Below are 12,072 nucleotides of genomic sequence, written 5' to 3'. Positions count from 1 at the left end.
TGCTCTTGAGCTGCTGATGCTGCGCTCTGTAGTTGTCGTTGTCGCTGATGTTGTTGTTGTTGTGCTTGCTGTTGCTGTTGCTGCTTTTGGTAATGGCCGGATGGCAGCTCGTGTTGCTGGTAATCAAAGCTGCAATTACCGCTGTACACGTCCAATTGAAGCGGAAATTTATGCGGCTGTTGTAGCGTGTAAACGCCAGCATCGACGCCAGCGCCGGCGTCTTGGTGGTGGTGCTGCTGCTGCTGCCGTCGCTGCTGCTTCTTCTTCTTATTGCTGCTGCCACTGCTGCTGCGACTGTTGTTGTTGCTGTTATTGGAGCTAAGCCAGCTCGTTAGCCACAAGGATTGTAAGTCTACAAAAGAAAGCAACGACAGACATGGATGATGAGACGATGGCTGGAGTCTGTAGCATATTGAGCAAAATAAGCAAGTTTTTGGTCGATGCCCCTGAAATGTAGCCTGAGATTTGTTTAATGCACACGATGAGCATTTCGTTTCATGGTTTATACATTCTGCCGCCTGAGTCGACACGCAAAAGGACTTTTTTTGTTGTTGTTGTTATTCATGTTAATCGGCTGGCTTTCAACTTGCGAGTGTGTGTGTGTGTGTGTGTGTGTGGCAACAACATCAGAGAAACATGTAACAAAGAATTATTTGGGATTGTATCTACATGAATTAGGCATACTCTGTCTGCAGTGCGTAGAGGGATTAGTTCTTAGGCTTTAAAGGACACTGCTCTTCAGCTCTTATTAAGGACCTTTAGTTGAAATGAGCAAGATTGAGTTCTCTCATAAAATTGAAGTAAACTGATCCTTCAACAAATTACTATCCAGTGTAACATAATACAGTTAACTTAAATATAAGTAAATATTTCTTTTCTGCTCCTTCATTTTCTGCTGTTGCTCAACATTATGTTAAATTAAATCAAATTATTATCCACTTCAACATAATTCAGTTATGTAGCTTCAATTTCAAGGAATACTGAGAATTTCTAGAGTTTAGCTGAATTATTTATAATAAATAAATATTTACATACTTTTGTCTGCTTACAACACCATTTTCTGCTGCTACTCAACACTAGTTAAGATTATGTCAAATTTGTATCCATTCTAACCTAATACAAGTACGCAAAATTGCTCACAATTTTTCGAGCTTATCTTAGCCTAAAGTTGAATATGAATATATATTTTTATACTGGTCTACAACACTATTATTATATTATAGATTAAGTCCGATTCTTGGTATTTTATTAAAAGTTATTCAACACTGTTTCATCACAAGCTTACCCGTGACACTTATTTTGATATTTTTCTACAATTCATTAAGATGTTGTTAAGAAACAATCTACACACCCGCCCGGCACATTTGGGTAACCTTTTTGTAAAATGTTACTGAGCATAAGGAAAAAAAGAGGAGAATTTCGTTTGAAAGGCACTTCATTGAAATAAAGAGCAGCAGGTTGCAGCTCATTCATTTCGCTTGTTCCCAGCTCCATTAAAATCCCAACTTGCGAGTATATTTCTATTCTCCTTTTTTTTTTTATTTAGCAGAGAAAGTCGGTTTCAATGTTATCTCTACTCACTCTAACCAGCCCACGCAGTAACAATGGCAAAAAAGCAACGAATTTGTTTTGTGGCACGCAAAATAATCAAAAATAATCCTTTTTTCCTTTTTTTTCCCCATCTGGCTTTCTGTATATGTATTCGTTTGTTTGTTTTTGTTAGGGTTAGAGCTGGGCTTAGTTATGGATGCCATTGTTGGTTGTCGGAGCCATCATTTGGCTAAGCTTGCTGATAGTTTTCATGCTCAGATATGAGACGGCGCCGAAATGGCTTTTAACAATTGTGCGGCGTATACGTAATATTCGTGCTTAACAGCTGAATCCACTTCAATCTACTCAACGCCAGGCAAGTCAACAAATTAGTCGCATGTGCTGGCAGCCCTTTAGCGGTTAACTGGACACACTTCAATTGTCCTGCCGGACAATTTGTATGCAAAATCATGTGTCCAAATTGCTGTTTGGTTATTCTTTATGGCACACAACGAGGTCACTCCACACATACTCTGAATGGCGCCGGATACGCTCACGACTGGCTCCATTCATCAAAATGTCACAGCAGTTGTAACACTCCCAATCTTCTCTCCTCTGACAATTCTGCCAAGCAGAAAAAACCGAATAAGGCAGCCAGCCAGCGAAATCATTGTGATGTGCTGTCATTAATCGCAGCTAACCCTCTGTAAACCCGGGTCTGGGCTCGAATTGTTGCAATACTAATGCGGGCTAAAGCCCAAAAGGCAAATATACGCATACATTGCGCAAAATGTGGCAACAATTTCAAACGAAAATTGGATTGGAATCGATAATCGTTGTGTGGCCAGAGTTAGTCAAGGGTTAAACCATAAATATGTGGCTTAAGAGCTGTCGAAACCTCAACCTGCAGAGTGTTTTCCAATGATAACAGCAAGCAACGCCTTTTTAACATAATTTTACTGTTAGCTGCTAAATGATTTAAGCTTCCAGTTAGTGGGTAAAACTTGTCAGACAGTGGAAGATAGCTCAATGCTGAGTTTGACTACTTGGCTTCAACGAACGTTAAATAATTGTAGCTTAATATTATTGGTTGAGCTTATGGGGGGATTATAAATCTTATGAAAGCTATTTGAGATATTTGTCAAAAGTATTTAATAATTTGCTCGGGTGTAGTTTAGCTTTTGTTTCGTTTAGGTTTTGTTAGAAGCTTATTCGACAGTATTCAATTTTATCAGTTGCTCTGCAATTTACCAAAACGGAAATGAGAAAGAAAATTGAAATTTTCATTTGAAAAGCCATACAAGACTTGCGCTTGTAGTTATTTTTAATCTGCTCAGTAAAGTAGCTTAAAAATAGACATGTTTATTTACCAGAATGCTAAAAAATCAATAACCAAATAGATCAAATATTTTAGATTTAAAAATATACATTGCTATTTTTGCACAATATGAAAATTATTTGTCAGCTCTTTAAAATGGCCAACCACGTTCCCTTGTCTTTCTTACAGTGTATGCCAGTATGATACACATCGACAAGAAGCAGCCATTAATGGAAGGTGTCATTGTTGTCATCCGATGTTGATATGTTTATGTGTGGCTGTGTGTGTGTAAGTGGGTGTGTATGGGTGCATCATTTGGGTTGGTTTTTTTTTCTTTTTTATTTGCTTAGTATCCCAGGCAAAGCTGCTCGCTGAGCATTTGTAATGAGCCGCAATAAAGGAAATGTGGCAGGTGACATATATCAAACAATTTGCACATTATAATTGTTGACACGCATCACCTCCATGTAGGGATTTCCAGACAAGCTCTCAAAGTGATGTGTCATTAGGATTGGGGCACGGCAAGAGAAAGGTATTTCCTGCACCCACCCCTCCCCTCATCTACCTTATAACTTGGCTATTTTTTTGTTTTATTTTGCTGTTGGTTTATTTTATTTATTTGGGGCAAGGCTGGCCGTATGTTTTGTGCCTGATGCTAATAATAAGGCTTGTATTTATTTTAGGATTTTGCGTATAACCGGCCGACCAAAAGGCAAAAAAAAAAAAAAACAGGCCAACCGAAACACAATAAGCGCTTTACAAGGTCACCGCTCCCCGTCCTGTGGGGAGAGGTAGACGAACTGAGAGCAAGGGGCGGGGAGACAACGAACCGCAGCCAGTGAAGCGTGGCATATTTGTCATAATCAGCGCTTAGGCATGGGCATAAATTTGAATGTGTGTGCATACACACCTACACACACCTACACACACACACATACACAACTTTATCACACATCAGCCAGTCATGCACCACACATGTGTGTGCCTGTGATTTGTGATTCTCAATGTGCGCCTAACTAGTGACTAGTTCAGGTTTAGGCCAACTATCAAGCATTTGCCTATGAACTGGGCCATCAACTGTCAATTTGATGTAAGCTACTTAATCGAGCCTAAAACAAAACCATTTGAGAATTATAAACTACTATTTGATTGCGCTTTAAGACACGGCGTATTTGCTAGCGATATTTTCGTTAAATGTCAGGTAAACCCATTAATCAAGCCTGATTTAAACCCATTTAAAATTTAAGGCATTCAAAACTTTAAATTTTGAATTTAGGGCTTTTCGGATCTCTTGTTTTCGTTGAATGCGCTAATATATATCAATCCCCCAAAGCCATTAACAACGCTCTAAGCCTCGGGCCACTGACCATGACAGCATTTTTGAGGGCATCGCGGAAAACGCTTTATCGCCAGTGCCCGGAGCCAAATATTTGTCAGACAAATTTCAAAGAGCTGCAGCAGAAACGCAAAATCGAATATGGAATGAGAGAGTCAACCGTATGAAGGGGTGCAGGGAGTGACGGGTTTTGGTTCGTTGGAATGGGGTTAGCATGTGGCACGGCTGTCCTACGGTCATATACATTTATGCAGGAGCACCACAGCCATTGGTCATAAATTTTATGCGAGCATAAAAAATGTTTTCGATTTGCTTCGATGCTTACATAAATTGAAAGGTCACGTATTCACAGGTGTATCTCGTGTCTTCTGTCTTCTCTCTGGCAGAATCTTCACCCCCGCCTTCCTCAATCCAGAAGGTATGCTACAAATCAATAAGCAACTCGCAAATATACGAGTATATGTTTTACTATAGATTCAGATTATTATATTTTAGTGCAGATTTTTGACTGTCTGATGAATATACCAAATCTATAAAACTAAAATAACAAAATCAACTGAGAACGTTTGACTGGGAGTTGCTATGCTAGTAGAAGTTGTATAATAATAATAATAATAATATTTTTTAATAATCATCTACCAAAAATCTAGGATATATTTGCTGATTTATACCTTAAAGTTATCTAGTTAATTTACTTGTTGCAAACAATATGCTAATTTTATTATACCCATTCTGTGCACATTCAATGGCCAAACAGGGTAGTAAAACAATATGTGGTCAATCATTTTCGTATGCGTGCTTTTGGCTTTTGTTTTCCATCATAAATTTCCAATTCAAAATCCACATAAACATTTTAAGCGGCATTTTGGCAACCGTTGTTCGTTTGCATTCATACAATATCATGATTATATATAATCCGGGAAATTGGCACAAGAGCCATAAATTAATATTCTATACAAACACATCCATAGTTCGCTCACTCTCTTTGGAGCTTTGTGTGTGTGTGAAAGGATTTTCCCATTATGCAGTTTGTAAGGCTTTTATGGCGCGATTATCATTATATATATATACTTTTGGCATTCCAATAAGCAGTTATTCAAAGCGGATTTGGATTGGACGTGGGCATTGCCATCGGCAAGCCGCATCCTTTTGGTCAGCAGCATTTTTATTTTGGCTCAGCGCAGCACTTGACGTATACGTAATGTGCTTATAAACGACATAAGAACTGCGGTTGATTCACAGATTCGCAACGTAAACGGCTAAAGCGAGTGCCGAACGAGCTGCATAAGAGATTTGAGAAATTCGAATAAAATAACTCGCATTTTGATAAGTCATTTGCAATGAAAATTCTGGCAACTCATTGCCAGCCATTCTGCCTTGCAGCTTATGCAATTTTCTGTAAGACGCCACAGCAAACTACAAATCGGACTCTTTTTAAGCTTAGGAAATGCCATAAGCAGCAAGTCTGGCGAATAAGTAAGAATTTGGGTTTACTTAAAATAAAAAGAACAACAAAAATACCGAGCATATTTTATTTACTTTGAGCAACTCACAGATTTCGACCTCTGGTCAAATTTTGCATTTATAAGCGGCAACTTGGGGACATCAGTTGGGTTAGGTTAGGTTTTAGTTTGAAAAAATAATACGTAAATATTTTTCTCTCTCTTGTGGGCGACGCACAAAATTTAATATGCTTGTAATGAAAATCTAACAAATAAATTCAACAACGGTCTCTTTAAATGCTTTAGCAATCAGCAGGAAAGGGAGTGGAGGCATCACTTGAAATGTGAGGCATTTATGTTTAAGGCCAGCTGGCACTCAAAATGAGATAAACATTATTTAAGAAATATGCCAAGTGTGGGCTTGTATAATCAAACATACACACACACATACACACACACATACACACATATATACACACCCTCTGAGGACCTGAGGGTAAAATTTACATGAAGCTAAGCAAATGTTTGCGCTGTCGCATGCCTTGTTGTTGTTGTTGTTGTCGTTGTTATAGCTATGTGGCTCGTATTGGAGAGCAGTTATTAGTCGTAATTAATTGAAGCAAAACATTTGCACTAATTGGTAGTAATACCACAACATTTGCTTTGATGTGATATTTGATTTGGCCAAAGCAAAACTGAGCAGCCAGAAGGACAAGAGAGGACGACGAATTGGTTGGAGCAGCTGCTAAAAAGCGCATATCAGCAATGCGGATAACACATAGATAGGAAGCGACGGAGAGATGGAGTAGATTGGGGCGCCTTGGGAGACACCCTCAACGATGGGTCCTTGAGGGCCAGTTCACTTTCAAGTCTTGCGGCACTTGAATTCTAATGGAAATGGCACATAAAACAGAGAGCACAAAAAAACAAAAAAAAAGCAAAAAACCAAAAAAAAAAGAAAAGAAAGAAATCAAAAAGAGAACAGAGCGAGAGAAAACACAGAGAAGCGAAAACATCACGACAACAAAAACAGCCAATTCAAAATGTCTGACCCGAGGACAACGGCCGACAGCCGGCAGGACATGGATATGGACGCAGGACTGCCAGATTGCAGGACACGGCGATGAAGTGTACAAAAAACTTGAAGAACATGGTGAAAATTTCATCCTCTTCATGTGCTTTTTTATATCTATTTTTTTTTTTTGTTTTCGTCGTTTTATTTTTTTTCAAGTTTTCCTCCTCTTTGTTTGCTGCGAATGTAAACACATTAGATATCGCTCTACTCTATGTTCCAGTGAAGACCTGTCTGTGGCTGCTGTGGCAAACTTTATTCACGGAGTTGCCTGCCCGCCTTAGCCCAAAACATATTTGCTTAACAATAAGGGCACCTGCTGGATGCGTTCTGTACGCAATACAATCACTTATTGCCGGCATGCTGAAGGCACATGCAAAGTACATTTGAGATTGAGATAAGCACGCTCCGCCGATGCAAATATACAGATACATATATATATATATATATTTGGGTGTTTGAGCATGAGCAAGACAGAAAGTGAACAATTAGAAGACATTTGCATTTTAGTAGATTTGCTTTCGCTTCGCTTTCGTTTCTCCATTCATCTAACCAATAAGTTCTCATTTGCGCAACTTTCAAAAGCTTGGCGCGTGTCCAACTGTCACACACACACACACATATACACACACACACACACACACACACACATACACATTATGCGCGCACTAAATATTCACTAAATGCAACCAAATTTTGTCATTTGTTTCAGACGTGATTTGATTACACAAGGACTTCCAAGTTCTCCTTCTGCTCTTGACCAACAAAATAAAAGGTTCTCCAAATTGCTTCTCTGACTAGAATAAGTGCAGAAATAAAAGCTGCGGACAGCAATGAAGTTGGACTGTAAAAGATATTTTCAATATACGAGTCTTTTTGAAGAAATCTCTAGGAAAAACCAAACTGGAAAACATGAAAGAATTAGTTTGAATAGTTTAAGTGTGATTGAATTTGACAACTATTATGTTTACCTAGTCAAATATGTTTTTAAATAAGAAACATTAGTGTAGGTAGGAGAAACATTTATTATATACATATGTAATCCATATTTATATTTATTATACAATTTTTAACATATAGTTTACTTGTAGAGCTGCCCTCCCATAATCCAGTATTGGTTGAGTTTCAAAGCCTGTCAGCAGGTGACAGAACTTTCATTTAATTTCAGGTCGCCTTGGCAACGGATTTGGTACCGGATTTGGGCACGTAGCCATCCCACCCCGTTGCTGCACCTGCTGTCATCTCTCCTACCACGACACCATCTACATTTAGCATGTGTGTTTGTGTGTGTTTGTTTTCTTTGCTTGCTAAGTCCTTTATTTATATAAATAGTTGAGTCACTTAAGGGGATTAATGTTGAAATTAGTTGATGCCAGTGTATGTATGTACGTAAGTATGTTGTGGCTGCTTGCCGACAGTTTGCCATGACAAATCAGTTGGGACTCTGGCTGAATATTCGATATGACAGTCACCGTATAACAGCTTAATTCATAATTCTTAATCTATGAAGTCTGCCAGCTGCAAGAGATTTTCATAACTTTTTTACAATATTCTTTGTTAAGAGATAAATGGTTTGCAGACGGAAATAAATTACATATTTCATAAGGGATTCACAATGGAATTATCCAATCTTACTGCACTGAGAAATCTACTCAACCACAGAAACTTTTGGTAAGTATTCAAATAAATGAAACTGTCTTTGTTTGGGTTAAGCTCTCTTACTCTTTTTATTGTTGATATTTTAATCTATTACACTTCCTTCTAACTTATTGCGTCATTTAATTAGCACCCACTACACAAAGAGCGATCAAAATATTATCTCTTAGCGCTCTCAATTCTCTGGAAGCAAATTTCTAAGAGCGCTCTCATTTTGTTTATCGCTCATGCTGATAATAACAAACTTAATCCTTTTGTATTTTGGCTATCATGAGCATAAATATGTTTGAATTTACTCGTAGATATAATAAAATATTCATATTTTTCTTATTCTTTATAGTATCACAACTTATTTAGTTATTTAAGTGAAAATGAAATGTTTGTGTTTGTTGCTCGCTGTACTTGTTAATTGCTGCTCACTCTCTCTCTCTCTCTCTCTCTCTCTCTCTCGCTCTTTCGCAATATTGTTCTCTTTTGCTTGCTTATCACGTGCTCGACTGCTCTTCTCTTTTTTCATTCTCTCACTAACACAGTCACAGTCTTTGCCGGTGCTCGCTGAGAGCAAGCAGCTCATTGGTTCAGTGGTGTTTCAGTGCTCAGCTGAGTAAGTCGCCAGCGGAATTGTGATAGCTGAATCTGTGGCGCTGCATCCCCGCGATATTCTCTCCTTAACCAAACTCCATGCAACGCAATGGCGCTCGTGGAACTGTTCTTTCTGCTCAGCTTTCTCGGCGCATTGCTCTTCAGATGGTCCAAATCGAGTTTTGGTTACTTTCGGAGCCGGGGCGTGGCTCATGAGCGCCCCCTGCCGTTGCTCGGCAATGTGCCGGCATCGATGATGTTCGGACGAGGCTCCTACGTGCGGCACACCATCGAACTGCATCAGCGTCTGAAGGCGCACAAGGTTTATGGCGTCTATAATTTGAGGGATCCGCTCTATTATCTGGCCGATCCGGAGCTGATACGCCTGGTGGGCATCAAGCACTTTGACATCTTCACCAATCATCGCCAGGGCATTGGCGATGAGCACGACACGGGTGATAGCTCGGTGTTATCCAAATCTCTGCTGTCTCTGCGAGATCGTCGCTGGAAACAGATGCGCAACACATTAACGCCCACATTCACCGGTGTTAAAATACGTCTCATGTTCGACCTGATCCAGGCATGCAATGTGGAGGCAGTGCGCTATGTGAAGAAGCTTCAGCTTCAGTCAACAACGGATGGCGCTGGAGTCGAACTGGAGCTCAAAGAGTTCTTTACGCGCTACACCAACGATGTGATTGCGACGACCGCCTTTGGCATAGGGGTGAACAGCTTTGTGGATGAGCAGAATGAATTCTTCATGCTCGGACAGCGTGTCTCGCAGTTCAGTTTCTGGGGTGGTATCAAGGTGCTGCTTTACATAATACTGCCACGGCTGATGAAGGTAAATATATATACTGAAGGTGTACCTATATATGCATATATATCTATCCCCGATATTCCATTTATTATTTAGGCTCTGCGTGTGTCCGCCATCGATCTCAATAACGTGGCCTATTTCAGGCGTTTGGTTTTTGGCGCCATGCAACAGCGGCGGGATTTGGAAATTGTGCGGCCAGACATGATACAGCAGCTAATGGAGGCGCAACGCCTGTTCAGGGAGCAAGAGCAGCAGGGACAGACGACAGTGGATGGCGCTCAGTTCAATGATGAGGATTTGCTGGCGCAGTGTCTGCTCTTCTTTTCAGCCGGCTTTGAAACGGTCTCCACCTGCCTTAGCTTCACTAGCTATGAGCTGGCGATAAATCCAGCGGTGCAGCAGACACTATACGAGGAGATTATGGACGTGGAACAGCAGCTGGACGGTAAACCACTGGACTACGACAGCCTGATGGGCATGCAGTACTTGGATTGCATCATCTCCGAGTCACTGCGCAAATGGCCGCCAGCAATTGTCATTGATCGGATGTGCGGCGCCGACTTTGAGCTGCGCGACGATGCTGGAGAGCTGCTGTTGAAGCTGAGCAAGGATGATCTAGTGCACATACCAATTGTGGCCCTGCACTACGATCCGGATAACTTTGAACAACCCGAAGAGTTCCGACCCGAGCGCTTCGATGAGGAGCACAAGCATCAGATTCGACCCTTCACATATCTGCCCTTTGGCTTGGGTCAGCGCATGTGCATCGGCAATCGCATGGCCCTCATGGAGGTCAAGGCGATGATCTACCAGCTGGTGCTGCACTTCAGATTGCTGCCCACCGAGCGCACCCCCCTCGACATGATGGCCAGCATTGAGGGCTTTCGCATGGAGCCGCGAGAGCGCTTCTGGTGCCGCTTCGAGCCCAGGCACTGAATTTTAAATAAGAACTTTATCAACTAATGCTCAATAAAAGCACAGATACTTATAACTTTAAGTGAGCTTTTACAAGTTAGTTTAGTTAAAGCTTCATCCGATTTTTTAGACAGCCGTTGATCTTTCACAGCTTGGCAAGAGCTTATTTGTCTACCGAGTCTCAGCTTGCGCTTTAAGCGAATTTTCAGAGCGATTGGCAGTCAATTTCAGAGCTTTAAGTACGCTTAATGTAAGCACTTAATAAATATAAGACCGCTCGAAGCTTTAATATGTTTTCAAAGCTAGTGTCATTCATTCAGAAAATTATGCAAAAATATAAAAATAAAATCGAGAAGCGAAAGCCCGGAAAATCAGGCAATTTATTATGTTTGTTGTTGTTGTTGCTGTTGTTGTTGCTTTTCGCGATGAAAAGCTGACAAATTTGCCGCGGCAATGTTTCACATGCTAGGTGGCAAGAGCGACAGGCCACGTCATAACACTGTCAGTACTTGATAGCCGCACAATATATATATATATATATACATACATATAGATATGTATGAATGACTGGGCGACTGTGGTTACAACAACATAAAAGCCACAACAGAAACAAGAGACGTGTAAAATGAAATCACACGCGGAGCAACATACGAGCAACAATATAATGTGTGGGGAGCAAAGTGTGCAAGGAGTGCAGGGAGTTGGTACACACACACACACACACACACACAACCACACAGCAGCAGCATGTTGAGCTGCAGGACATGGGACACAAAGGCACATTAAGGATTATTTATTGGACGTTATTTTTCAGGCGGCATTAAAATTTTTTGTACAATATGAATTATATTTCACTTGTGTCATAAACCGCGTAAAAAATGTGATGCCACCAGCCACCCAAGCATTGTGGGTGGGGAACTTAATATATATATATATATATATATATATATATATATATATATATATATATATAAACTGCTTCACGTCTGTTAGATATTAAATATTTTGACGCACTCCTCTTAAAATTGAAGCAAGCAACTAAATGTGTTTTTGTGACGCATTCTCAACTTTTAAATCAAAGCACATCCCTGTTAGGCAGTGCCATAAAACTTAAGGAAATGGCACTTATTTTAAGTTTTTAATACTTCCCATTTAAGATAGAAAGTTGTTCGTATCAACTCCCTACTGTAATTTGTTGCATTAACTGTCCACGGATTCTCCTGGGGTCATTGGGGTCCGTGCGTGGGGTCATTAAAGAGTCATATAACGCGATAAAAGTTGCAATTAGCTTATATACATTCATACATACGAACACGCTGTTGTTTACACAAAGTAATACACGTAATTAACCGCATATTTGAGTTTGGTCCGGTGGCTCATAAAACTTTCAACGTGCTTCAA

The 12,072-nt window shown here is 40.2% G+C and overlaps 1 protein-coding gene across 1 annotated transcript; it reads left to right on the top strand.

The window, feature by feature from the left end:
* The first annotated feature begins 8,934 nt into the window (after positions 1 to 8,934).
* LOC6560645 (cytochrome P450 9c1) lies at positions 8,935 to 10,753 on the top strand. The gene is made up of 2 exons (XM_001986773.2): positions 8,935 to 9,780; positions 9,853 to 10,753. The coding sequence occupies exons 1-2, from the start codon at positions 9,046 to 9,048 to the stop codon at positions 10,690 to 10,692; spliced, it is 1,575 nt and encodes a 524-aa protein (XP_001986809.1). The 5' UTR covers positions 8,935 to 9,045; the 3' UTR covers positions 10,693 to 10,753.
* Positions 10,754 to 12,072: the final 1,319 nt, after the last annotated feature.

The sequence above is a fragment of the Drosophila grimshawi genome, unplaced genomic scaffold (assembly GCF_018153295.1).
Source record: "Drosophila grimshawi isolate 15287-2541.00 unplaced genomic scaffold, ASM1815329v1 contig_1367, whole genome shotgun sequence".
Taxonomy (NCBI): domain Eukaryota; kingdom Metazoa; phylum Arthropoda; class Insecta; order Diptera; family Drosophilidae; genus Drosophila; species Drosophila grimshawi.
The sequence above is the reverse complement of the archived record's forward strand: the minus strand, read 5'-3'. Positions and strand labels throughout refer to the sequence as shown.